The following is a 27,830-nucleotide window of genomic DNA, read 5'->3' on the forward strand; positions in this document are numbered from 1 at the left end:
GTCCTATCTCCTATGTACTACTCTCTTCTGCAAGGCTTGATTCTTTCAACTACCCTTAGATCCATCGGTCACCCCTACTGAGCATCCAATCCAACGGATTAGATGCTCAGTAGATCCATTACGACAAAGTCCTTAATCTGTCGATAATAGCAGCTGGATAACGATTCCAATCTAACGGTTTAGGCATGGACGGATATCGTCTGTGGACCCATGACTACAAACTGTATGTCGTCGACTTAGCCATTCCGCGTTGGCAACAGTCAAACTGTCAAAGCCGTTGAAAAAAGAACAGGAGCACTGGAGCAGTGGCAAGATTGTAATTAGAAAGGAATGCAAGTGCATTTTTGAATTGTGGAACTCTACCAAACTTTTCTCTCCTCTTTCACCACGAGGACCAGGGGCTGGAGCTCTGCTTTGCTGCTGCTGCTGCTCTCTCTCTCTGCTACTGACATACTGACAGAGAAGAAACAATAAACAAAGAAAAAATTTGTTTTTTTAACTGAGAAAAAGGAAAAAAAATGGGTCTTTGAAAAGTGCGAAAATTTCAGCAGAAAAGGGCGTCTGGACTCTGGAGATTGGAATGATCTTAAAACGTCACCAGCCTTCTCTCTTCTTCACTCTCTCGCCTGAAAACAAAAGATCGAAGTTCGAGGTGGGTTGCTCGATCGAAGTTTGTAGAGATAGAGGTAGAGTGAGAAGCAGTGGAGTGATCAATCGCAGCAAAGAGGCAATTTATTAAAAAGAGGGAAGAAGGAAGTCAAAAGAGGCGTTTTGATCTCTAACGTTGGGGGTTTAGGGTTTTCCCAATGTCATTTCGTGGATTTTGACATCTCAGTTGGGGTTGGATTGCTGTGAAGTTCGAATATGTTGTTGGCGGTGACGACGATTCTGGTGATCATCTAGGGTTTGTTTTATGTGGTGGGGTTTGTCTTAGGATTTTGTTATGGTTTTCGATGTCAGTGGCTTGAAAAGTTGGTATTTTTTTTAGCTCGAATAGGTCTTGGATTTTAGGGATTTGAGGGTGTTTTTGTTTTATCTGTGGTTGTACGGGGATGATAGTGTTCTGCCGGCCTGTGTCTGTGTGTGAAGGTTAGGGTTCTTTTTGTTTTTATTCTAATTTGTGAATAGTTAATTGGGTGGCGACGGTGGGTTGATCTTCTTGTACCTAGGTTCCGGAGGTTTCTGTTTTATTTGGGGTTTGGGTTTTTGCTTTTGTAGTTTGTATATAAAACTTTTAATTTTTAGTATTGTTACGTGTCTGTGATTGAACGGCTCGTGCAGGGGCTGTGTAATAGTGGGGTTGAAAGGTGTGGTTCTGAGTTTGGCTTCTTGGGATTTTTAGGGTTCTTCTTTGGCTACTAAGGTGCTTGAGGGGTTTAGGATTTTCGTTCGTTGTTTTCTTTGTTTTTGGGGGATTAAGGTGGTGATGATGATGGTGATGTATGGGGAGTAGAACAGCGAGGGCTGGTACAGAAGATGGTAAGGAAGCAGCGGGCGGGATGCCGAGCTTCGTTCCTCCGTTACCCGTTTCTCATGCACTGTAATTTCTTTTCTCCTGTCAATCTCTCTCTCTCTCTCTCTCTCTCCTTTCATTTCTTATTATCCGTATGTGCGTGCTTAATTCTCCAGTGTTGTGATTCTTCTTGTTTTTTTCTATTTTGAACAGATTATTGGTGGAATGTTTCTACTTCTATATGTTATTATTGCTAAATTTCAATTATATGTTTTTTTTTTTTGAGTTTGAATTCATTAGCTTCACTCTTTCTCCATTTCTTTTCAAGTTTTCTGCTTATAGCTGGGATGTACTTGCGAAAATGTTGATCCTTTATTATTATTTTTCCTGTTTTTTGTTCTCTTCTTTTTTTTTAAGATATTATTCTTGCACTTTTTTTTTTGGTTACCAGTGTTGGGAAATTTGAACAGATATGATGTCTTCTATGCAAGTCCATGGGTCCAACCGAAATTAATGAGTTAGATGAGGTTATATTGGTGACAGGAGCCAAACCAAATACCGCCATGTTTAACTGTTTTTCTTGGTGCCATTTAATTTTAGATGTACCATTAAAATGTGATTTTAATAATTTGACTCAGAAAACATTTGAAGCAAATGACTCTATAACTTGAATTTGGTATAAATGAGTTTTCCCCATGACCTATTTCATAATATTTGCCAACAAATTTAATGATGTCAATCACAAATGGTTTGGATGTGAAAGAAAGCCTCTTGGTGGTGGTAACCATAGCACTAATGCACTCTATTATCTTGGGGGATACATTCAGGAAAATGATTGTTCAATTTGGATTTGATGTATTAGTGAACCATCATGACATTGGTGCCTCTTGGTGGTGGTAACCATAGCACTAATGCACTCTATTATCTTGGGGAATGCATTCAGGAAAACGATTGTTCAATTTGGATTGATGGATTAGTGAACCATCATGACATTGGCTATTGCCTTTTTTTCCCTTATAGAATAATTTCCATAGTTTTCAATGATTCCATTTGGTACTGGTTTCAATGTAAAGTCCATTATTCCATTTTATGCTAACAGTAAATTAATGTACTCTCTATAGTTAGTATTAAGGTGGATTTAAAATAAATGAATGCATAAATTTTTATGAGGTGGTAATGAGTTCATATCACAATCCAAATGGTCTGACAAATTCTGATGATGCCAACGTTAAAAATGTTTTCAACGCAAAGAAATGTTATTGCATTTGGTGCTAACTATGAAATTTAATGCACTTTAGCTTAAGTAAATAGGGTTTTAGCACAGTGATGGATTTGCACTAGAGGCTGTTTTGGTAATTGAAATACGATAATTCTGTTGTAGACTTGTAGTAATCATATTTAAGACTTTAATTTTCGAAAATACTTTCTACTGTCAATGTGTCAGTAGCACTTATGTGTGATGAAGCGCTTGGGGTTACCACCATTCAATGGACCTTCTATTCTTAAGGTTCACTTTAGGATCAAATAAATGTTGTGGCTTTATTGTTCTGTGGGTTGAATAGCTTACAGCAGGGTCTTATTTAAGAATGCTTTATAAAGTAATATTGATGGATATTTTGGTTGGGAATACCTTAAGTGCTAACATCATTCTCCATATAAAAACAAATATATAGTTAACAACTCTTATTTTCTGAGTTATGTTCTTGGTAACTAACAGGTTTTGGTGATCCATTGCTTTCAGTGGCATGGATGGAAGTCATGTCCACAATTCTCGAGTATCTGACTTAGGGCCGCTTGAGCAATCCGTTGGATATCGCATAGAGGATGCTGTTGACCTTAGTAGAAGTAAGTATATCCTTTATCCTTGTATGGGATTATCATGAATTCAGGCACTTCCCTTGCTACTGTATCTATCTTTGCCATGTACATGGTATTATTATGTGATTACATTATCCTATCTGGCAGTGATTACTGATGTTATACAAACACACCCTTTCTTGATTTTATTATTATTATTATTATTATTATTATTATTATTATTACTTTGATCAGTAAAAATCTTTCATTAATAACAGAGAGATTAAGATACAATAGCTAAAGATTGCATAGGAAATTGCAATCTCCAGCAATTAGTTACAATTCTGCCCAATACAATGAAGATCTATTTGCCCCTTGTTTTTCTAGGGTATTCGCCATCCCACTTGCATCCCTTTTAACCCAACCAAACTGAGAGTTGAACTTCCTTGCAAGTGTGTCAATTTCTCTGAAAATAAACTTAAGCTTCCAAGGTGCTGATGTGATGTTTTTGGCCCAAGAGATGACCAATAGAGTCTCCTTCAATTTCTAAGTTGGTTGTTCCTATCTGCTCAGCCATCTTTAGACCTTGAAGTAGGGCTAGAGGTTCAGCCTGTATTGAGTCACCATAACCTATTAGTCCAGAGTAGAGTGCCACCACCACACCCAAATAATTTCTAAACACACCCCCTATGCCTGCCCTTCCAGGGTTGCCAAGAGAACTCCCATCAAAATTTTTTGATCAGCCCCTTTCTTGCTTTTATGTTCTTTCCTCATCATGAACACACAGAGAAACTTGAAATAATTTTTTTTGATAAGTTGAAGAATCATGTACATTGGCCATCATTGGTAGTGGGATCTCACCTGTCTCTGCATAAATTTGATACGTGTACTTGTGTTGGGTTGTCTACTGATGGACTGTTACTGACCACTTGTTGAATTGGACTTTATCCCCATTCTTGCAATTTACATTACCTATTTTTTATTCAAAATTCACATTTTAAACAAGTTTTTCTTTTTGGTTAGTGAAATCAATGCCGCTCATGAAGTGGATTATTGGTTGTTGATAAAAATAGTGGATTGTTAATTTGTTATGGATAAAATTAAATGACTATTGGGGGGGGGGACCATTAGTCCTTTACATCTGTTTGTGTTCTAATGGAAGAGTGCCCAGTGGTTGGGCATTGTCCCGCTTTAATATTTTCTGTTGCCATTGCCTTTTCTGCATCTATATAATTTAATGATGAATATGACACTGAACATAATGGAACGGTGAAACAGGATTCATGTAGTCAATCCCATATAGTTGGGACGGGGCTTAGATGATGATGACAATGATGATAATCACCTTTTTTGTTGACGTTATTTGTTATATACCTGATTTTTGAAATCTAAGGAGTTTTTATTTCAATTAAAATAGTGGTTGTGTTATGGTCATTCTGATAGTGTCTTGATTATGCAACTTCAGATTCTAATTTTTTTTCACCCTCTGACACATATCTTGTTGAAGACCCTATATTTAATCCAACCAAGTCAAGTGCACAGGTTGTTGCTTCAGATCCTTTGCAGTTTGGTACTTTTAATAAGGTTAGCCACAAATTTAACTTCAAGCGTATTTGGGATTTGGCAAATAGAAAATACTTTTTTTTTCCTGTCATTTTCTGTTATTCATTCCTAATGGTATTTTCTTGTTTCCATTGTTTCTTGTCTGGGATAATAGTTGGTTCCTTCCTCTGAAATAAATCCATCTCCTGCTAGAGTTGGGACTCAAAGATTGCCTACACAAAAGGGACAACCAAATCTGGTTTCTATATCTAGTGGTCATTTTGAGAATTGGGGAGAGTCCACAATGGCAGATGCCAGTCCTAGGACAGATACCTCAACCGACGTTGATACAGATGATAAAAATCCAAGGGTGAGGCCTCTATTTTTCCTCACGTAAATCATAAATTTTCCTGTAGCTGTTGTTGAAAAGAGATCCTCATGTAATAGAAAGGCTTTATACTTTGCCCTCTAAACTCTCTGTGATACCATTCTAAATGATGCAAACATGTTATATAGACAGACATATGGCATGAACAAGGTATTGGACATTGATTAAGAGGTTTAAGTTTCTGATAGACTGATGCAGACATGCTACCCATTTGAAGATTCCATATGACATGGATGTTCATATGCTTATTTTGAGTGAAAATGTGCAGCTGTGTTTAGAATCTGGGTGGATGTAAAAAACAAATATGCTCCTCTCTAAGTTGGCATAGATACATTTTTTCTGGCTTCCCTACGGATTCCAAAGTCTCCTTTGTGCAAATAGCTTTAGGTTTTTTTGGAGCCATATAACAAATAAAGTAGAGGATCAGCTATTCATTTCTGTTGTCTGGTTCCTTTTCTTCAGTGTTTCAGATACAATTTTATTTCTTCTATTACCATATTTGAGTATATTGCATATGCATTGAATTCTTTTACTTATTAAGATGAGATTGAGTTTTTGATTATCAATGAATTTCATAGATGAGCTATGCCTAATGTTTTAGTAATCCCTTGCTCAGATGGAAATGGGTCAGTCTACTACTGCTGTGGTGGCTTCTGATTCTAGTGATCGATCAAAGGACAAAGCAGATCAGAAGGTTGTATGATAGTTCTTTCTTCTCCTTCCTCTTCAGGAATAATACCTGAGCTGAGTTTAAAGATTTGCATAACTTGTTTGATTGTTATCTGGCAGACTCTTCGCAGGCTTGCACAAAATCGAGAAGCTGCAAGAAAAAGCCGATTGAGAAAGAAAGTATGCTCTTTTTTCATTATTTGCTTTCTTAGCTGGCAGTTGACAGGACTAGAAATTGCATGCTTGCATGTGATTCAATTTGGCACATATTACATCAGAAAACAATTCTATTACCGAAAAAATGAAAAAAACCCAAAAGGGCGCAAAACTTAATATCTATATATTTTCTCCTTGTTAAATTGATCAAGTTTGTGTATATTGAGGTAAGGTTTTGTGCCAATAAAGCTTTGGTTGCTAACTCTTGGGATATAGAGATATAATTATTGTGGTAAGGTATTGTGTTAATAAAATTTTGGTTGTTAACAAGGGGTGCATCGGAATCAGATGTTTTGGGCTGAGCTGTAATTTTTTGCTTTAATCTGAGGCTGCATCTCATGCCTCAACTTGGGAACTTTCTCTGTGTATCTTTTATGCTTTTAATCTATTAATAAATTCACTCATTATTCATCAAAAATTTTTTTTGGTTGCTAACTCCTGGGATACTGAAATTTGAAAAAAGAACTTGCCAGATTGATGGCTGCTTTCTTCCAAAAAAGTTGGTAGTGTCTAGCTAAGGTGGTGGGTGTTGCTGACAAAAACTTCGGTGAGAAAAACACTGTTCCGGTCTTATCAACTGGAGGTGCATTTTGTGTAGCACTTGATGGTGGGGTTATGATCCCCCTGAAAATGATTGTCTTGTTGGGTAGATTCTACATTAATTGAGGCTTGTTTTGGTACCTTATACCTAGATGAGCAGTTTGGTTTTGTGCCAGGAAGATCAATCACAGGAGCCATCTTTCCATTGAGGTGATTGACAGAAAAGTTTAGAAGTAAGAAGAGAGATCTTTTTATGGTATTCATTGATGTAGAGAAAGCATATAATAGAGTCCTTAGAGAGATGATATGGTGGGTTTTGAAAAAGAAAGGAGTTCCATAGGTATGTGGACCTAATATGAGGGTTCGGCAACCAATGTTAGAACATCTGTGCGAGAGACTTCGGATTTTACAGCTTTAATAGGTCTTCACCAAGGCTCTACACATGATCATTGTTTATTTGCACTAGTTATTGGATGAATTTACTAAATGTGTCCATGAGGCATGAGGATCCCATGGTGCCTGTTGTTGACATAGTACTAGTTGAGGATTACATACAAAGTTAGGTTTGAGGAAAAATACCTTAGAGTGGCTACTTCATACAGAAAATGTCAAAAGGTTGGGACTGTGTCCAATCTACCCCTTCCGAGACCCCAGATAGCTGGGACCAACATTGGGTAATGGCCTTTTAATACCTTGGAAACAAGTGGTCTTAAAATGATTAAGACTAAAATAGAATATATGCAATATAATAATAATAGTGTAAACTGTAAATCAGGGTACACTTAGGATTTCAGAGCTGGATATAACTCAATTTGGCCTCTTCCATTGCCTTTATTCAATAATCCGTAATAAAGGAGTGATTGAGACATGTATATATATGTGTACAAATACATATTTTATAAATAAATAACATATAATTATGTTGTAGATATGTTATATGTATTATTTTATATTTAGTTTATGGTTTTTTAATTTAGTTTTTAATTTTTAATTTTTTTACTTATGAAAATATTAAAAATTGGGATTTCCGGCCAAAAAGGTTTTTTCTTTTTTCTTTTTGTAAAAATAGCGGGGCAAGGTGCTTACGGCTCCTTGGGACGCATAGATCTTGAAAAGTTACCAAAAAAAAAAGATCACCCCAATTGGACATCGGAGTGCAAAGTTATGGCCTCTGAAGTTTGCATGCATTGAGTGTGCAACCCGTGACCCGGTGTCCGGGTCAAACAGGTTGACGGTTGAACTGGCCGGGTCAGACGGTTTTTGATCGACTGACGGGTTTTAACAGAACCAGACCCGGAATCCTGGCCAAGTGATGATTCAAATGGTTCAACCGGCTGGGTCAACGGGGGGTTGGAAACACTGGTTCAAACCCTTGACTGTCCACCTCTGCAGAAGCTGAAGAACTTATTCAGGCGCGAAAATGAACATCAAAACAGGACCAAGCCATTGCTCACAACTGATGAGCGAAGCTACAGTGGATGAAAGATTGGAAGATTCAGGAACCTCATTGCATAAAGGACATAAGATACTAGGAATATGCATTCCCCTTCTAATCAGCCTGTCTGAACTCTGAAGTTAGGCAACTGCCATGAGCTACAGTCCAAACCAGGAAGGCTATTTTCGATAGGATGTGAGAGGATTAAAGCCCAAAGGAAATCAAGGTCTTCTCTAGCCGAGATGTTGTTATAGAAAGACTACGTAGAAAAGAAATCTGAGCTCTCCCAAGACCAAAATATTTCATCATCAGCTTGAGGATTAGGTATTATACTTTGAGTGAGGCTTGGCAACTCAGGCATTGGACTGATCTCCCAATCATTGGGATTTCTTCTAAAAGTAGGGCCCCAAATTGCTTCTCCATTCACACAGCAAAACCCCCACACCTTTATCATGCCAGAATTTGATATGATTACCTTTGCCTACTTTGTATCTGATGCCCTTCAGGAAATCGGGAAGAAAAGTAATATGTTACTCCAAAGAGCACAACTCCTTGGGGGGAGACAAGGACCCGAGTCCCAACCAAGGTTTGTGAGCCCATACTTATCTACAATGATCCTTCTCTAGAGGCTAGCTTTAGCATTATTGTGGATATGGGAACAAAGTTGTGGTGCTTTAGGAGTACTATGCTTATGCTACACTAAAAAAATCTTAGCCTTCATACTTAAAATTGTTGATGAACACACATACATCATGCATATGTTGGTTTGGGTCAGATTTCCTGATCCCTCAATCCTAACCGAATCTGAAATTAAGTTGGCTTAGGGGTCCAACTCAATTTGCATTCCCAATGCCTTGAGAACCATGGATGAAAATATCATTTATTTTACCACATGAAAAGGACAATTAGATCAATAAATGATCACAACTAATTGGCAGATTACTACATGATGAATATATTTTTTTAGGAGTACATAGAAGCTTTTAAGTTGTGAATCTTGCAGTTACTGTTACTCGTTGAAGTCTTTGTTGCTCTAAGACAAGTACTCATGGTCCTTGGGTCTTGGCATTGTACTTGTTTAATTTGCATTGATATGGTTTTTGTTCTTAACATTGACTGTGACTTCTATTCATAAAAATATTTTAGATTAGAAGTGGTTTCCCTTGTGCCACACTCGTGGTGCAACCTTATGTTGTGCAGGGCAATCAAAATTGGTAATGTTGCTTATGTTTCAAGAGATTTTCGTGCTTCTTAATGTGAAGTTAAAAAAATGGGAGAAATTTTTTATGTCATAGGCAATTTGGCCATATTTGGATTGGTTGATGTGGCCCGAGTCTGTGTCTCTATGGATATGCTGCTTAAAAGTTGGATGGAGGTGGCAAACTCTGCACCTACTCCATCAATTGCCTGTCCTCTGTGGTCACCACCAACTCTTGGGTTTATAAAGTTAAATTTTGATGGTAGCAGTGAGGGCAATCCAGGGCCTTCAGAAGTAGTTGCAATGTATTCAGGTCCAATTGGGGGTGGTGGCTCTCTCAGAGCTGATATGCTTTAATGGAAGGTCTAAGGAAGATAAAGGAGCTGAATATCCAAAAGCTAGTTGTTGAAGGAGACTCAAAGCTGGTTACAGGACAGTGGAGTCTGGAAATGTGCCAATGAGAGGAGGGAGGTTGGAAGTTCAGATTCATAGGGTGAAGAGAACTGCAAATGCCTTTGCAGATACTTTGGCAAAGCGGGAGGTGAGAAGGGATCAAATGTTTTGGGCTATTTTATAACTCATTTTCTTGTTCTCTTGGGGAGAGCCAAGTCACTTTATTTCTTTAATAAAACGAGTTTCTATTATTGATAAAAAATGTGGCCTCAGTTCTGCACCATCAGTGTTGGTCAAGTCAACTCTGTGAAAACCTCCAGAGATAACATAGATTGGTTGTTTTCATATGAGCTTGTGGGCTCCACGTGAAAAAACCCCATTTTTTCCTGGGAAATGCTCAGACACAGGAAAATCATTGGAAGGCCTTATTTACGTGTTTTGATTTTTTTGTTTACATTTCTTATATTTATGCATTTTTTTCCTTTGTTTCCCATTGTTTGGGTTATTTACTTATTGTATTGACACTATTCTGCTTTGTTTTTTTGTATTGTTAAGGCATATGTCCAACAGCTAGAGAATAGCCGGCTTAAACTGACTCAACTTGAGCAGGAGCTCCAACGAGCTCGCCAGCAGGTTTGATTTTATGATCTATTTCATAATCTCTGGTTTTAGTTTTAAAATTGAGATCAGTATTGGCAGATTCAGTTGTCATTGACTTTACTCTTTTAATTCTTATCCTTATTGTAGGGAATATTTATTTCAAGCTCAGGGGACCAATCTCATTCAATGAGTGGAAATGGTATTTCTTTCTTCTCTCCTCTTTTCTATTTCTGCCTACATTATCTTTCCTCAGTTGTGTTTTGAAGACTGGGATATTTGCTGAAGTTCATCAATGTATAAATCGTGTGCACAAGTTTCTTCTGTTTCTATAATAGTCTTGTGTATGCCTTAGATGCAAAAAGCTTCAGAAATAAAAAATGGGTTTCTGGATTTTACCAATAAAGAAGATTTTCCGGTTTTAGACCTGCTGTATTATGGTGACAAACTCAGGGCAAGCAGCAGTTGCATTGGGAACTCATCTCTACATTTGGATTAAATACATGAAAACAATGAAAAATGGGCAACAGTTATTTATAACAGAATGCAGTTATATATATATATACAGAGAGAGAGAGAGAGAGAGAGAGAGAGAAATCCTTTGTTTGCAGTTATAGCTATTGTTTCATGCAAGTGATTTTTCTATTGATTAAATTGTTCTATAGGGGCTTTGGCATTTGACATAGAATATGCACGTTGGCTGGAAGAGCACAATCGGCAGATCAATGAATTAAGGAATGCGGTAAACTCCCATGCCAGTGACAGTGAGCTCCGTATTATTGTCGATGGTGTTATGGCACACTATGATGATATTTTCAGGCTTAAGGGCACCGCAGCCAAAGCTGATGTTTTCCACATACTGTCAGGCATGTGGAAGACTCCTGCAGAGAGGTGCTTTTTGTGGATTGGTGGCTTTCGTTCTTCTGAACTTCTTAAGGTGACAAATAGTTCCTAGCTGGTTTCCATTCCTTTGTCATGATTTCTGCAACTGCAACTAATTGCGATTGTTTCTCCACCGCCCTAGATTTGCAGGAATTAATTATTCTGTTTCTCTGCTTCTTTTACTGCCTAAACCATGTGGTTAACAAGTAACCGTATGTAGTTGACGACATGGTTCATATGGATTGTGTGTAGCTGCTCCTCTTCTTGGTTTATTACATAATTGCCTGATTTGCAGTGGGGGTGATCATTCTTGACCCGGCTTGGCCTGCAATAAATATTATAGTTTAATAATATATATATGTATATTATATAGTATGTTTATATTGTAAAATATTATATTATGTTTTATACATAAAAAAGTATATATGTTTATGCTGCTATAAAACAAATTATCTATGTTTAAAATTATATATATTATATCTATGTTGTATGTATTTTATATGTTATATGTACAAATATATTTTATTTTATATTAAATATTTTATATAGAAATTTTACTTATGAGAGTTGTCCTCCTCACCCTTTTCTTTTACCATCTTCTCTCTCTCTCTCTAAGTTTCTTTCGTGAAGGTCCAATACCATATACATGGTTTCAGAGCAGGTCTGGTCACTTTAGAAGAGATTATGGACCTGATCTGTTGCTATTAGGATGGGCTGAGGGGGGGTTCCACTCCATCGTAGTCCGGTATTTTTGGTTCCTAGGTGATGAATTCGTGTGGGTGTGAGTTTAAGACTGTAATTTTACTTTGAAGCATTCATTGTTGAGATTCTCATCTTTTACATCTCGTTCTCTGCAGTGACAAATTGAGGAGAAGATCTTTGATCCATTTATTTTGTTTAGTTATAGGTACTTTGAGTGATTGAAGAGTGATATGTGTGTTGGTGTTGCTATAGTTTAAACCCTCTATTTGAAATTACCAAAGAGGGAAGTGCCAGAAGATGTGGTGAACAGGGCTTGATGATTTGTGTTGATGGTGACTAGGTTGGTATGTTGAATGGTAGTGTGGTGCTATTCTTTTGACTTTATTATTATTGCTGAAATTGTGGGTGATTGTTTAAAGGAATCATGGCTGCATTCAGGAGTAAAAGGGATTAAACCTAGTGGCTAAGATTTCTTCTGTGCTGGTTATCATTTTTCTGCCAGCTAATTCTCTAATTGGCCCTTGTTTCAGTTTGATATTAAAAATGCTTGCCTTCATGGTGACTTGCAGGTAGAAGTTTATATGGAGCAACAACTTGTTTGTTGCTTAGGAGGAGCATAAGGTGTGTTAGCAGAGGAAAGCGATATATGTGCTTTAGGCTGTGTTTGGTTGAAATTCAATTGAATTTGCACTGATGCAATGGCAGTGCAAATGATTTGAGTGTAAATTCTGACCTATTTTTGTTTCCAATTTTAGCTTATTTTGTTTGGTTGCAGTACAAATGAAGTAAATTAAGACATGAAGCAGAATAAAGTAAAATCCAAAACAAAACTAAACGAGAATTTGCATTTTTTACATTTGCACTCCCATGCATTTGTACTAGTACAAATAAAATTGCACTGCAACCAAACACAGCCTTAGTAAATCACCGTATCCGGTGTCCTTGGTTGGGGAGGTGTAATGAAGTGGTGAAGCAGTCTGATTTGAGGCAATGCAGAGTGTATCACTTGGTGTTTAGTTGTAATATGACAGTTGGGGAGATAATACTGGTGGTTTATGTTGATATTTTCATCATTGGAAGTGATAACCAAGGGACTGAAAAAATTAAATAATTTTGAGGGAAGATAACTGATTTCATTAAACCAAAAAAGGGAGGGATGTACAAAGCCTATTCTGCACAACAAAAACAAAAGACAAAGCCCTCTAAAATGGCAAAGTATGAGTGCTATACAAAAAGTCCCTTCCCAGCCCAGATTTAGCTAGGCTATCAGCCACTTGATTTAGTTCTCTAGGAATCCATCTAAAGCTGCAATGTAAGCAAGAGGCAAGCTCCCTGATTTCTAACAGCCGATGGGATAACTTCCCTAGATCCAGAGTCTGTCTGTCCTGAAGCCTAATTAATGACATTTCTCGAATATCCTTCCACTGCAATGAACCATAGCTGATGTGATTTGGCTATTCTGAGACCTTCCAAGAGGGCCCTTTCCTCTGCTTCAGAAGCATCAGCAGCCTTGGCTGGGCCACTATAGGAGAGGTTGCCATTGGAGCAGGTCAATTCCTATGTATGCCATTCTGGCTGATACCCTCAAAAGCTTTGTTATTCATCACCCAGCTGCCAATGTTGGTCAGGGTACGATCTCGAAGAGTCTCCAAGGAGGAGTAGCTCTCATCAAATAATCTCCTATTTCTTTCCTCCCAGATATTCCACATAAGAGCATGAACAATTGCTTTCCAGAAGCAGCTTCCTCTCTTGCCCGAATTCGGCTTTAGCCCTTCCCAAGAGTTGATAAACTCTGTAACAGAATTAGGGGGAGTCCAGCTGAGATTTCTCCTGTCTAAGGAATCAAGAAAGAACTGTCAAAGACTTCTGGCCACAGCACAGTTAATAAACAGGTGACCGATAGATTTGACAACATTTTCAGAGTATGGACCCTGGCACACTGCTATTTCTTGGGCATTGAGGTGGCTTGTTCAATTTTCCAAATATGGCGTTAGTCTATGTTAGATAAAAGCATGTGCTTGATATTCTTGATGAGACTGGGCTTTTGGGTTCCTGACTAAAGAGGAACTATATGACAATCCAGGAAGGTACATAAGACTGGTGAGCAAGTTAAATAATCTATCACTAGGCCCAATATTTCATTTGTTGTTTGTTTATGCAGAATCCTTAGTTTCTTCATTGGGAATCTATGATTAGATTAGTCAAATTTTTGAAGGAATCTCTGGGCCATGGGCTTGTTGTATAAGACAAATGGTCATTTGGAAGTGGAAGGTTATACTTATGTTGACTGGGCTGGTTCTATTGGTGACAGGAGATTAACTGCTGGGTATTTTGTTGGTGGCTACCCTATCGTCACTTGGAAGGAAAAGAAACAAGGTGTGTGGCACGGAGAAGTGCAGAAACTGAGTATAGGGTGATGGTACATACTACATGTGATGTGAGCTGGTTTGGCTCCAATATTTCATTCAGGAACTTGCGTGCATGGTTCTAATCATGTATCTATACTCTCGATATGCAAAATTTCAGGAATTTGCGTATCAAGAGTTCTGTTCAACTGAAACTCTTGTTTTTTTTTTTTTTCCTTAATTTTTTGATTTCTTGTCCATACAGATCAATATCAAGTTATTTCACTAAACGAATAAGATATGTCAAACCTTAATATAAAGTGTTTCAGTGAACAATAGATACGATACACCCGATATGGAGCGTGAGACTTTATTGTGACAACCAAGTGGCATTTCATATTACTTCTAATCCAGTGTTCCATGAAAGAACAAAGCCCATTAGAAACTATTGTGATTAAACATGATTGGATGATGCCATGACGGTATACAAAATAGAAAAAAAGCATGAAATAGAAGAAGGCAATGGAGCTCTTTTAAGTTTTCTTCCAAGTCGTGGTTTGTTGGTTTGGAGTTGCCACAAAGAATGACATGCCAAATGCTCGAGGTTGCACTCTTTCTTTGAAAAACAAAGGCTCCAAACTAATTGTTCAATATAATTCTATTCTTGCAGAGCTATGGTTTATATTATTTTTGAGACTGCATCAACACCTTAAATTTAGAATATATCTATTTTATTAGTCAGCGCCTGGACACCATGACCATTGTTTTGAAAACTGTTCCGGTCTGGACATTTGGACTGGTTGACCCAGGGACTGGTCACGAGTCCAGGTCCGGTTTTGGACCCCAAAACCATCCGATCCGGGTTTAGACCAGATGGTCAGACTGTTTGATCTGGGAACCAGTGGCGAAATCCATTGAGGCAAGCCCAAACATGCCCATGCTAGGGTCTAGAATTAGGCTAATGCAATTAGAAAAAAAATGAAGAGATTGAAAGTTGCACATTCATGAATTGTGCAGTGCCTGAATGTGTTTTGTATGTTCAATTTTATTTTTACATTTTAACTTTGAATGTGTTTTATGCAAGGTTCAAAGTATCGATACAATACGAGTTTCGGCTGTATCGTATCGGTACTGTGTTTTTTTAACTTTGAATGTGTTTTTTTTTTCAAATTTTGTTTTTTTGGGAAGCTTTTAGCATGCTTTTTATTATTAAAAAAATTGGGTGTCTAAAACACCTGGAAACAGGCGTTTTGGACCGTATTGTTTTCAAAAGATACGATACGGTACACCCGATACGGGGCGTATCGTATCGATACTTTGAACCATGGTTTTATGTGCAATATTTATGTATTTTAATACTAGTTTTATATGTTTTAATTTTTTAGCATTTCTTGTTTTATTTTTGAAATTGAAAAACTTGTGCACCTCACTTAAAAAAACATCTGGCTTGCCTTGTGCCTTGTGCCTCAGGGGCAAAAAATCCCCTTATGTTTTTTTTTTTGGCTGCTTGCACTTTTAAAACACTGGTCCACTGAGATCTTGTAATCGTGCTGGTTGGGTATAATAATTTCCTTATTTTATGTAGCTTCTGATGTGGGATACTCTGCTTGAATCTTAATATTCCTTGGTATAATAATTTCCTTATTTTATGTAGCTTCTGATGTAGGATACTTTGCTTGAATCTTACATATTCCTTGATTTAATGTTGAGACCCTTTAGGTGTTTACTGTTAAGAGGTTTTGTTTTTTATTAAGATCTGCAGGGTTCTTGTTGTAACTTGTAAGGGAAGAGTTAGCATTTAATGTGGTGATTTAATTGCGTTTTTTCATGGATCTTCTGTGGATATGAAGTGGCTAGATTCAGACTAAGATTTCTATGTTGCTTTTTTTAGATGGTTGAGCCTATGTTGTGCATTGAAATTTTTAGGTCTTGGTGACTATTATTTCCATATTTATACATCTTCTAGGAAGAATCTAGATGAATTTAGTAGGGAAGACTCCACTTTTGAATTGATACCATTTATCTGCTGTTAATTGTCTTTTAATTTTAATATAATTTTCTGGAATTTCTTCTTTATTAGAGAAGTTCTTTGGGTAATTGAGTCTTAGACTGGGAAATCTTTGTTTTGGCAAGGATTAGTTCATAGCCTTATTCCTCTTCTTCAAAAGAGTTGATGTCTGGAAGTTGGGATCTGTATGCATATCTGTTTTGAATTTTAATATATTTGGTTGGTGCATTTTTTTTTTTTAGTTATGGTTTTCTTGATTGAGAATAGGAAATTTGTTAATGAAGACAAGAGAAGGCAAACTATCAAGGCCCAATCAAGGGGGTGTCAGACCATACACACAATCATATAAAATTGCAAAGAAAGCTGTTTTTCTTTTCTGTCTTTTCTGATAATTCTGTATTTCACTTTGTCTTAGTCCTGCTTCAATGTTGCAAGATGGCGTTGAAAACTTTATATACAGTTGGCAATGTTGTGTTTTGTTGGTTCTCAATTTCTCATAGGATGAATCCAGTCCTCTTAAAATTTGCTAATGCTAACTTAATGTGGGATTGGAATTTGAATTTTAATTCTTCTAGTATAATTCTTAATTGTTATACAAAACTCGCATGTTGCAGCTTCTTGTGAATCAATTAGAGCCTCTGACTGAGCAGCAGTTGGTGGGCATCTGCAACTTGCAGCAGTCTTCTCAACAGGCTGAGGATGCCTTGTCTCAAGGAATGGAGGCATTACAGCAGTCCTTGGCTGAGACGTTGGCCAGTGGGTCTCTTGGCCCTTCAGGTTCGGGGAATGTTGCCAACTATATGGGTCAGATGGCAATGGCTATGGGAAAGCTAGGAACCCTTGAGGGTTTCCTTAGGCAGGTAATCTCTCCTATTTGTTTTACTGCTGCTGCTTTTAAATCCATGTATTCCTTTTGCAGTCCAATATAGTTTGCTGCTTCCTTATTTCATTTTTTGTGAGGCCTGCCTTACATCTGTTGTTCTTGGTGGGTTATTTATCTCACTTCAAATGTTCCTGTTACCGTTGTACAATCTATAATGCATGTGCAACTTTATCGTGGCCAATTCTTTTAATGTGACACTTAGCCAAGGTTGTTTGTGAAAATTTTAAGCTGGTCCTACAAACTGGAACATGGTGAAAGTGTCACAGCTTTGAGAACTGAGAGCTGAGTGCATCCAAGCCAACAATTCCCTACAGCTAAACATGTCAATGATACATGGATATAAATTAGTCAAGATATAGTTATGTAAGGATAAACAAAGACAATAGAACAGGTCATTGGTATTGTTTTAGAATGGCAAAATGACACATGGCAGAAAAATTATGCCTCTCTCTCTCTCTCTCTCTCTCTTCCCCCCCATAGCAGTAAAGAGATGCATCTAATCATTTATCACAATGGTACTTAGCAGCTTATACAATAAGAAGTTAGATCTCATTGGACAGGAAGCAGAAGCTTATACAATAGAACAGCTCATTGGATTTCATTTTAGAATGACAAAATGGTACATATCAACAAAGAGATATAGCATCCAAAGATACATTTTTCTCTTTCCCCCTCTCTCTCAACATCTGACGTGATACATAGCAGCAAATACATGACTGGATGTAAACATCATAGCAGTACAGCTAACATCATAGCCCCTTGCTATCAACATTTCAACCTCAAAAATACAGCTAACATCATAACTAGGGGTGCAGCTTGGGGCAGGTTGGGTTGGATTGAGGGTCATCACAGGTCTCAAACTTAGGGCTCGGGACTTGCCCAACTTGTAGTCAAGCCCAAGTTTACCAACCCAGGCCCAACCTGACCCCAACCCAACACATCTTAGGCTGGGGTCAATCTCGGGTGGGTTGGTCAGGTTTGTAGGTATTTTTTGAATGTAATTCATCTTTCATTGGGCTTTGTAGCTCAATTTCTGGCTAGAATAGATTGAAAATATGCACAAATGTCATTAATAAGTGCATATATACATAATTCATATATGTATACATGTAGATTTACAAGTAAAAAAATATATTTTTATATAAATAAAATGCATAACATGTATTCGTATTTTTATATGCTTATGCATGCATGTGAGTTTAAACTAATCATATACATATTGTAAATAACTAAATAAAGTTTTGGGTGTATATGTAATATACATACATACATACATACATGTTATAAATACATAACAGAATATACACATGTAGATGTGTATATCATAAAATGTCAGGTGGGTTTCAGAGGTCTCAACCCAAGCTCAGCCTGAGTTTTCTGACCCAGGACCAGCTTGAGTTCCAAAAACTCAAGCCTTATCCATGCAAAAGCTTGGGTTGGACCTGCTTATGTTGCATCCTAATAATATTATAATAAAAGTAAACTAACCATAAGTACAGCTAAGATCATAGCTAACCAGAAGTACAGGTAATGACCCAAGTTAAATAAACAGATCACAAATAGAGGTTGGACAGTCACCAGTGACTTCTAACAAGTTGCAAGACAAGCACAACCAAAGGATGCAGCATAAACCAACAATGAAGACTGTAAAAGGAAATCATTAAAGATTAAACCTGATGAGCCTCAATTGAGGTGAGACAATCACCAAATACTCCACTACATGATAACCATAATTTCTTTTATGGTGGTGATTGGAAGCACAGTCCAAACCTGCTGTTACTCTTCCTTCCAAGAGGTCGTTCATGCAATTTCTCTGGTTATATTTGATCTAGTAATATGATAATCATACTTCCCGATTAACTCTCCCAAATATTTTTTTTGATCAGCAAAAGGATAATTTATTAATTTTAAATAACTTCCTCAAATAATTGATGGCCTCAACCCTCTCAAATGATAGACATGATATTTCAATACCAAACCTAATGGATAAGATCATATGATGAAGATTTCTTGGAAAAATAGAATGCGAAGTCTTAATAAAATTGACTCAATACTCAAATTTTCTTTTAATTGTCTATTTTGTTTCACTAAGTTAATGTATGAAACCAACGATGTAGCATAATTGTGCTGCAAAAATATTCATCATTATAAAATTCACAATTGTGTTTCTTTTCCTCCTTTCTGGGGAGTTTATCAGAGAGATATGTCTCCCTCCCTCCCTCTCTCTCCACATAGCAGAAGATATATCAAAGAAACTGAACCATATCTCAAGAGATGCATATAACTGAAGTGGATCAAACAGTAACAACTGAAGAAGCAAAACTAAATAGTGCTTTGTTGACCAAGAAATTATAGTAAACCACATAAATATTAAGTAAGAATTAGGAATCTGAAATTAGTACTTTTTCAGATTGCAGAGGCTGTGCAAGTGGAATAAATTGGTTCTAAAATAGAGAAATCACAGGACATTGAGAGAATGTGCAGATGAGAAACAAGTTCCAGATTTCAATATAATAAGTATAAAAAGTGATGGATGCAGACAAATGCTGGAAACCAGATCACTGTGGACATAGATTACTAATTAGCACTAGAAGCATGATAGCACCAGAGTATAGTGATGTTGATGATAGAAAAATCACAGAAGGAAAAAGTACAGAAGTGTAGAAAATTCGAGGATAAAATATCACAGAAATTGCAGGAGGTATACTGGATTGTGTTTTGGAATGGTAGAATACTGATATGATTCATTCTATTGCCAATTGGCATATTTATATAGTAAGCTGCTGCAATAAATAGAAAGAAAGAAAATTAGAAAGAAAAAAATCAGAAAGAAAAGAAAATAGAAAGAAGAAAAAATAGAAAGAAGAGAAAATAGAAAGTACAAAAATAGAAAGAAAGAAATAGAAAGAAAAACTTTCTAAATCAATCATTCCACAATCCTAGGAATATATACAATTCTATTTTCAGATCTGAACCAGTAACCCCACGTTTTCCAACACTCCCCCTCAAGCTGGTGAATAGAGATCCTCCATTCCCAGCTTGGCTATAATTCTCTGAAAGTCTGTACTATTGAGCCCTTTAGTAAGTACATTGGCCAATTGTCCTTTTGTAGACACATAGGGAGTGCAAATCAACTTGCTGTCCAGTTTCTCTTTTATAATGTGTCGGTCAATTTCGATGTGCTTTGTCCTGTCATGTTGTTGAATAGGATTGTGAGCAATATTGATGGCTAACTTGTTGTCACAATATAGTTTCATAGGCTCTTCTCGTGGAATCTTCAGGTCTTCTAAAATTATCTTCAACCAGAGTAATTCACACACTCCTTGTGCCATAGCCCTGAATTCTGCCTCTGCACTTGACCGAGCCACTACATTTTGCTTCTTACTCCTCCAAGTGATTAAGTTTCCTCCTAAGAAGGTACAGTAACCAGAAGTGGACCGTCTATCTACTGGAGATCCTGCATAATCGACATCTGTATATGCTTCAAGAGCCAGTCCTCTATTTCTTCTGAATAAAATTCCTTTCCCTGGATTGGCTTTCAAATAGTGCAGAGTTCGATGAGCAGCCTGCAGATGAACTTCTTTAGGATTATGCATAAACTGACTTATTACACTTACAGCATATGCAATATCCGGTCGTGTATGTGCAAGATAAATGAGTTTTCCAACTAGTCTTTGGAACATCTCCTTGTCTACACTTGCATTCTCGTTGGCTTCTCCAAGTTTATGATTGGGATCTATAGGCGTGGAAGTTGGTTTACATGCCATATTTCCTGTTTCTCTCAAAAGATCAACAACATACTTTTGTTGAGAGATAAAGATGCCTTGTTTAGAATGTGCAACTTTAATTCCGAGAAAATACTTTAGTCTCCCCAAGTCTTTTATCTCAAATTCTCTGGCAAGGCAGTTTTTCAATGCTTCCTTCTCCTTTTTATCATTCCCAGTAATGATTATATCATCCACATAGACTAATAGTGCAGTAACTCCCCCTGAGGCTGTGTGTTTGATAAACAATGTGTGGTCACCTTGACTTTGCTTGTAACCTGTACTCAGCATTACCTTCGTAAACCTTCCAAACCATGCTCTCGGAGATTGTTTGAGACCGTATAGCGCTTTCTTCAACCGACAAACTTTGTTCCCTTTAATGCCTTCTCCAAAACCCGGTGGAATGTCCATGTATATTTCCTCTTTTAGATTACCATGGAGAAACACATTTTTTACATCAAACTGTTGCAAATCCCAATTATAGTTAGCAGCCAACGACAGTAACACCCTTACTGTATTCATTTTAGTTACTGGGGCAAAAGTCTCCTGATAATCTACCCCATAAGCCTGTGTATATCCCTTGGCTACCAGGCGTGCTTTGTACCTTTCTAATGACCCATCAAATTTGTACTTAATTGTGAACACCCATTTACAACCTACCGTCTTCTTGTTTCTTGGTAGATCCACAACTTCCTATGTGTTGTTTTTTTCTAATGCCTCAATTTCCACTCTCACGGCTTTTCTCCACTCCTTATTAGAAAGTGCCTCGGCTAGAGTATTAGGAATGGAATGGTGTTAAGGCTGGCTAGAAAACTTTTATGGGATTTAGAGAATCTTTGGAATGATACATATTTGGCTAAAGGGTACAATGGGCGTTTGGTACATTCTCTGGTTCCTTTTCTCAATGCAATAGGTAGGTCATACTCATACTCAGACTGTGAAGGTGTAGGTTCAGGTTCTGAGCATCCCTCAGTTCTAGGATTAGGAGTTGAAATCTTGGACTTGCATAGGTTGAGGATCTGGATTTTTCCTCCTAGAGTAAACTTGCATATATCTCACATTATCATGCACATCATTCGTGGGGTTAACAGTGTCCGAATTTGGTTCAATGGTCGGGTTGTTTGACTCTTGTTGAGACTCGGGAATGTGGGGCTCAGAGGAATGTGACTCAGAGGGATGTGATTCTTGACGATTGAATGTCTATGAGGAGGGTAATACATCTAGGGAGAGTAGATCCGAGGCCTTATCTTCCATTAATGAGGGCTCCCTCTGAAGATAAGGTTGAGTGAAAAAAGATTGTCCTTCCTCAAATGTGACATCGATGGAGGTGTAGAATTTTCTGGTGGCTGGATGATAACATTTATAACCTTTCTGAGTTGGGGAATATCCCAAGAAGACACACCTGATTGCTCGTGGGTCTAATTTTCCCTTATTATGGACATGAACAAAGGCAGTGCAGCCAAAAATTCTTGGTGTGAGATTATTTGAGGCTCGAATATCAGGGTAAAATTGAGAAAGGACTTGTATTGGGCTTCGGTTGTCAAGAACTTTAGATGGTAGTCTATTTATGTAGGCAACAGTAAGGACAGCTTCCCCCCAATATTGTTTTGGCACTTGATTTTGAAAGAGAAAGGCTCGGGTGGTTTGCAAAAGATGGCCATTTTTTCTCTCAGCTACCCTATTCTGTTGGGGAGTGTTAACACAGGAGGATTCATGCACAATGCCTTCTTTCTGAAAAAATGGGGACAAATTCTGATTAAAATAATCTGTAGCATTATCAGATCGAAACCTTTTATTTCTCACACCAAACTGAGTTTAGACCATGTTATGAAAGTTGGGAAGAATCATACCCACATCAGATTTAGACTTAAGAAGAAAAATCCATGTGACCCTAGTGCAATCATCAATAAAGGTGATGAACCATCTGGAACCAGTAATGTTGGGAATTTGAGAAGGGCCCCATATATCCGAATGAATCAAATAAAAAGGAGTTGAAGATCTTTTATTGCTGATTGGGAAAGAAACCCTTTTGTGCTTAGCAAGTTCACAAACATCACAATGAAAGGTTTCAACATCAATTCCTTTAAACAAGGAAGGAAGCATTGTTTTTAAAATAGGAAATGAAGGATGACCAAAACGGAAATGATGACGTCAAATTAAATCTTTATTGGAGATAGATAAGAATGACTTGTGTGTGACATGCATAACAGTGTGAGATGATTTGCTGGTTGCTTCAAGGTAGTAGAGTCCATCTCTTTCCTTAGCAAGTCCAATCTTCTTCCCCGAAACCTGGTCCTGAAATACACGGTAAGAAGGGAAGAACACAACATTGCAGTTCACATCCTGGGTGAGTTTATGTATAGAGATAAGGCTAGTGGATAACTTAGGAACATGAAGCACATTTTTAAGTAATAGGGATGGAGTAATTTGAATATTCCCAATCCCTGCCACTGTGGTGAAAGAACCATCAAAAACAGAAATTTTTCTATTACTAGGATAGGGTGTATATGTGAGAAAATGTAGTGAAGAGGGTGTCATGTGGTCAGTAGCTCCAAAATCAAGAATCCATGGAAAAACACTAGCCGAGGCATGTAATCCTAGAGATAAAGACTCACCTGAGAGAGCAAGAGAGGTAGAACCGCTTCCTGGTTTCAAGGATTTCAGGAAGCACCTTAGCCTTTCAATTTCTTCATCATTAAATGGTCCCTGACTTGAGTGTTCTTGCTGCGGGGTTGTGGAGACATTATGGGCCTGTTGAACTCCTTTTGAAACTCCTCGATTTCCCCATTCCTTGCTGGATGTGGGAGGTTTCCCATGAAGTTTCCAGCACCGATCTTTCGTGTGTCTGGGCTTCTTGCAATAGGTGCACCAGAGGTTATCGTTAGTCACGAGTGGTTGTGTCACGAGCCAAGTTGTGATTGTTCTCACCCTTTGAACCACTGTAACTTCCTCCCCTTGCCACCATGGCTGAGCCTTCGGGATCTTTAGGCTCAAGCATGATTCCACGGCGGCTTTCCTCAGCTCTGACAAGGGCTATGACTTCATTCAATGGAGGCACTTCTTCTTTGCCAAGAATTTGTATTCGAACCTGATCAAATTCAGCATTCAGTTCGACAAAAAAATCATACACCTTATCTCTTTCAATAAAATTCTTCAAGATCACAACATCATTTGCGCACTTTGTCTCAAGAACCCGATAATGATCAAGCTCATTCCATAAATTTTGCAGCAGATTTGCATACTCTGTAACACTCCTGCTCCCTTGTTTGGCCGCCACAGTCTTTACTTTGACCTCATAGACACAAGCAACGTCATGGGATTTGGAATAGGTTTGTCGGACAGCATCCCAAATAGCCTTTGTAGAGGGAAGAAACATACAAGTATCACTGATCTCGGGTGTCATTGAACTCCACAACCATGACATAATCATGGAGTCCTCTTCGTCCCAAGCATCAAAATTTGGCTCGCCCAACCTTGGTCCTGTTCCAAGGAGGTGACTAATTTTTCCTTTTCCCTTCAAATAGGTACGCACTAGTTGTGACCACTTCAAGTAATTCTGGCCATGCAGTCTATATGTTGCCTGAATATTCTGCAAATCACCAGTGTGAGGATGAGAATTTGTTGCTCCTTCATCGGTTTGGACGGGAGCACTTGTTGCAGTCATGTCGGACATTGTTAATGGAGGAAAAATAAGGCCAGCAGGAAAGGAGAATAAAGGAACACTTCTGGTTACAGATCAACACTGAAGGCCAGAAGAGAAAAACACAAAAAACTGGCAATGAAGGCTGAAAAAAAATCTCAAGGTTGACAAACCTAGAGCTCTGATACCATGTTTTGTAATGGTAGAATACTGATATGATTCATTCTATTGCCAATTGGCATATTTATACAGTAAGCTGCTGCAATAAATAGAAAGAAAGAAAAATAGAAAGAAGAAAAAATAGAAAGAAGAGAAAATAGAAAGTACAAAAATAGAAAGAAAGAAATAGAAAGAAAAATTTTCTAAATCAATTCTTCCACAATCCTAGGAATATATACAATTTTATTTTCAGATCTGAACCAGTAACCCCACGTTTTCCAACAGATTGCAATAATGATAGCACTAGTAATATCAGATATATAAATATCTGATCACAGTTGTCAAGGCAATGCCTAGGTGACAAAGGCACCCTTTGAGGCTCGCATTGCCTAATTGCCAAGCAGTTTTCTAATTCCTACTATAAAATACTTTTTTATTTGTTATTTTTTGAGATTATAATTATAAAATAGACATTATTAAACTAAAAAAATCATTTTGTGTGTTTATATACTAATTTCCTTTTATTATTTTCTTATTTATTAGGGTTTAATCAACACAAACATTGCTAAATATTCATCAAAAAAAAAAGAAAAAACACAAACATTGCTAGATGCTGTACTGAACCCTCAAAGACTTAAAAATTTTATCTAATCAGCACATTTTCCTCTTCCATATATTCTTCTTCTACTTCTTCTTCTTCTACTACTACTACTACTACTACCATCATTTAACAAGATGCCAATGGGTCAGGTTTGGTACGGATTTTGCGTCCTCCCTATCCCAACTATCCAATGTTTCCACCTGTACCCAAGAAAATTTTGTAACTTGGTAGTTTCTGAACCTGCCCCGACCTTATATGTTCAACCCAACGCAGGCTGCAGCCTTTCAATTGTATTTTTTTATTACACATTTAAAAATCTAGAAGCCATTAACTTCAGTTGGAATTTGGCTTATTACTTATGTGTTCTAAGGTGTCAGTTCATAGTGAAAGAAGAGAAATCAGAATAAATATGAAAAGAAATCCTAAATTTTAAGGCTATGGAGATAGAAGCCATACAAAATTACATGAATATCCTATATTTATATGTATATATGTAGGGGTATCATGATACGGTGGGGTGGGTCAGCAAAACCCAAACCCGACTTCCGTTAAAGAATCGGAACTCTAATCTGACTCTACACCAGAATAAACATGGCCCTAACCTGACCATAGGTTGGGTTTAGTGGTTTACCATTTAACCTGATCCAGCCCATTGGCATCCCTAGGTGCTGTCAATATCTTCCACTGTCGTCAGAGAAGCACAGCAGGGAGATCTCAAGATGAGTGATTTCAAGCTCTAGGGTTCAAAATAGATTATGAAGGGGCAATTTCTGTCATTTTGGAGGATTTTGGGTTTACTTTAGACATTGGCCCATGTTTGAAATGTGTCTGGCCACATACCGTACCTGGGCCATGTCTTAACAAATAACAAATCAGCTCTTTTTTTTTGCTTGCAGATGGTGAAATCAGATAAAAACACAAACAGCCCTGGTGGTCTGAAAAGCAAGTTCTTTAGACTTCAGACGCTGGTTCACTGGAATCAAATGCCACCTAAGTGATGTTCTGATTGGTGTCACGTCATACCACTTGATGCACACTTAAATGGTATGACATTAAATTCTGTAATATTTGGCGTGGTCTGATACTCAAAGAACTGGTATGTGAGGGGAATGCTTCAAAGATGCATACCACACTGACGTCATTACCATATTGTCTTTTGGGCTTACCTGGAAACTTGGACATTTGCAACGATGAACTTGGCTATCAAAAAGTTTGAAGCCAAAATCGTATCTTACCACAAAATGCAACTACATAACATGTATCATCTTCAGCTGAAATCTTACCATATATAAGCAATCTGAGTTGGGATAAGTGCGAGGTAGAGTTTGCAGGATCTAGTTAGTATTGGTGACAAGCTCTCGACATCTTGGTTACTATTGGATAATAATCTATTTTTGTTTCTCTTATCCGCATGTATTCTATTTCTATAATCGTTATGATGATCTCGTCATCTTCATGTGCTACACTGGATGTTTTATATAATCCATTGTTGGTTCTTTTACACTTGTGCATTCTATGATTTTATTGTTCTTCTGAAACTACCAGGCTGATAATTTACGGCAACAAACACTGCAACAAATGCATCGAATATTGACAACACGCCAATCAGCTCGTGCTCTCCTTGCCATAAATGATTATTTTTCCAGGCTTCGTGCGCTTAGCTCTCTCTGGCTTGCCCGCCCACGGGAGTGAGAACCCACCCATGAATCCCATATGATATCAATCTGGAAGGTATACTAATCTTGCCGATGGAGGGTCATGAAGCTGTAAATCTGGGTGTTCAGGCATGCAATACTAACAGCCATAAGCCATTTAATCTTTGGGTAGCTCTCTGTTTGCAGTTGTTGGGACTTGGGGCATAAAGATCTTCCAATTGGAATACAAGGTCCCAATCCTCTCACATGTAACAGTCGTCATATTGGTTGCTCAGGTGTATGTTGTATGTTGATTTCTTAACTGGAACAGTACTGGCAATAATCTGTCAATGGCATTTGCAATCAAGATTTACAAACTTTTTTCAGGCCAACCATTTCTCCTGGGCATGAAATACTTTGTTGGGGTGAGTGAGAACCCACCCATGTTTTAATTTTTAAAGGGTGGTTCTGTGAGTGAGCGTTAGTTGTGTACCATGATAGATAGATGATTGAAATATACTCTTTGTTGTATGTGATTTGACGCTCTCTGGCCATTGTGAATGATATTTTTATGTGTAGTGTGTGGCCGAGTTTCCCAGTTCCCATTGTTGTGGTTGATGAGGAACACTTCAGCCGTTAAGCGGGCTGTGGAACCAATGAGAAGGTTTCACGCCAGTATTAAATACATGAGGCCTGCATCTTTTATAATGGGGCCTAGGAATTTATTACTGGCGTGGAACTTCATCATTTGCATTTGTCGAATTCGGATTAGCTGAACTCTTTAGCTGTTCAGCGGGCTGCTCCACTGTAAAAAATGTGAGTCCCATATATTTAAATACTCGCGTGGAATCTTATCATTGCTTCCAGTTCTACAGCCTGCAGAACAGTTAAAGCGTTGCTCCCATTTGCCCCCTTACTGAATGCAATGCAGGAACATTCTCAAACTTAACCGTAAGCAACTTTATTCATCTAATGAATCATCAA

The 27,830-nt window shown here is 37.7% G+C and overlaps 1 protein-coding gene across 3 annotated transcripts; it reads left to right on the forward strand.

Moving 5' to 3' along the window:
* Window positions 1–395: 395 nt before the first annotated feature.
* Window positions 396–27,382, forward strand: LOC104590490 (transcription factor TGA2.2-like). 3 transcript variants are annotated; one of them, XM_019196530.2, is made up of 12 exons: window positions 397–1,540; window positions 3,195–3,298; window positions 4,758–4,834; window positions 4,968–5,162; window positions 5,797–5,874; window positions 5,970–6,029; window positions 10,187–10,264; window positions 10,379–10,430; window positions 10,894–11,165; window positions 16,780–17,025; window positions 26,109–26,256; window positions 26,758–26,896. In XM_019196530.2, the coding sequence occupies exons 1-11, from the start codon at window positions 1,443–1,445 to the stop codon at window positions 26,208–26,210; spliced, it is 1,362 nt and encodes a 453-aa protein (XP_019052075.1). In that variant the 5' UTR covers window positions 397–1,442; the 3' UTR covers window positions 26,211–26,256; window positions 26,758–26,896. The 3 variants fall into 3 exon arrangements, with proteins under 3 accessions (XP_088747061.1, XP_019052075.1, XP_010247478.2); XM_088890935.1 differs by lacking the exon at window positions 26,109–26,256 and having other exon boundaries at window positions 396–1,540; window positions 3,171–3,298; window positions 26,758–27,382; XM_010249176.3 differs by lacking the exon at window positions 26,109–26,256 and having other exon boundaries at window positions 26,758–27,382.
* Window positions 27,383–27,830: the final 448 nt, after the last annotated feature.

The sequence above is a fragment of the Nelumbo nucifera genome, chromosome 7, assembly GCF_055504915.1.
Source record: "Nelumbo nucifera cultivar China Antique chromosome 7, China Antique-T2T, whole genome shotgun sequence".
In the NCBI taxonomy this organism is placed as follows: Eukaryota; Viridiplantae; Streptophyta; class Magnoliopsida; order Proteales; family Nelumbonaceae; genus Nelumbo; species Nelumbo nucifera.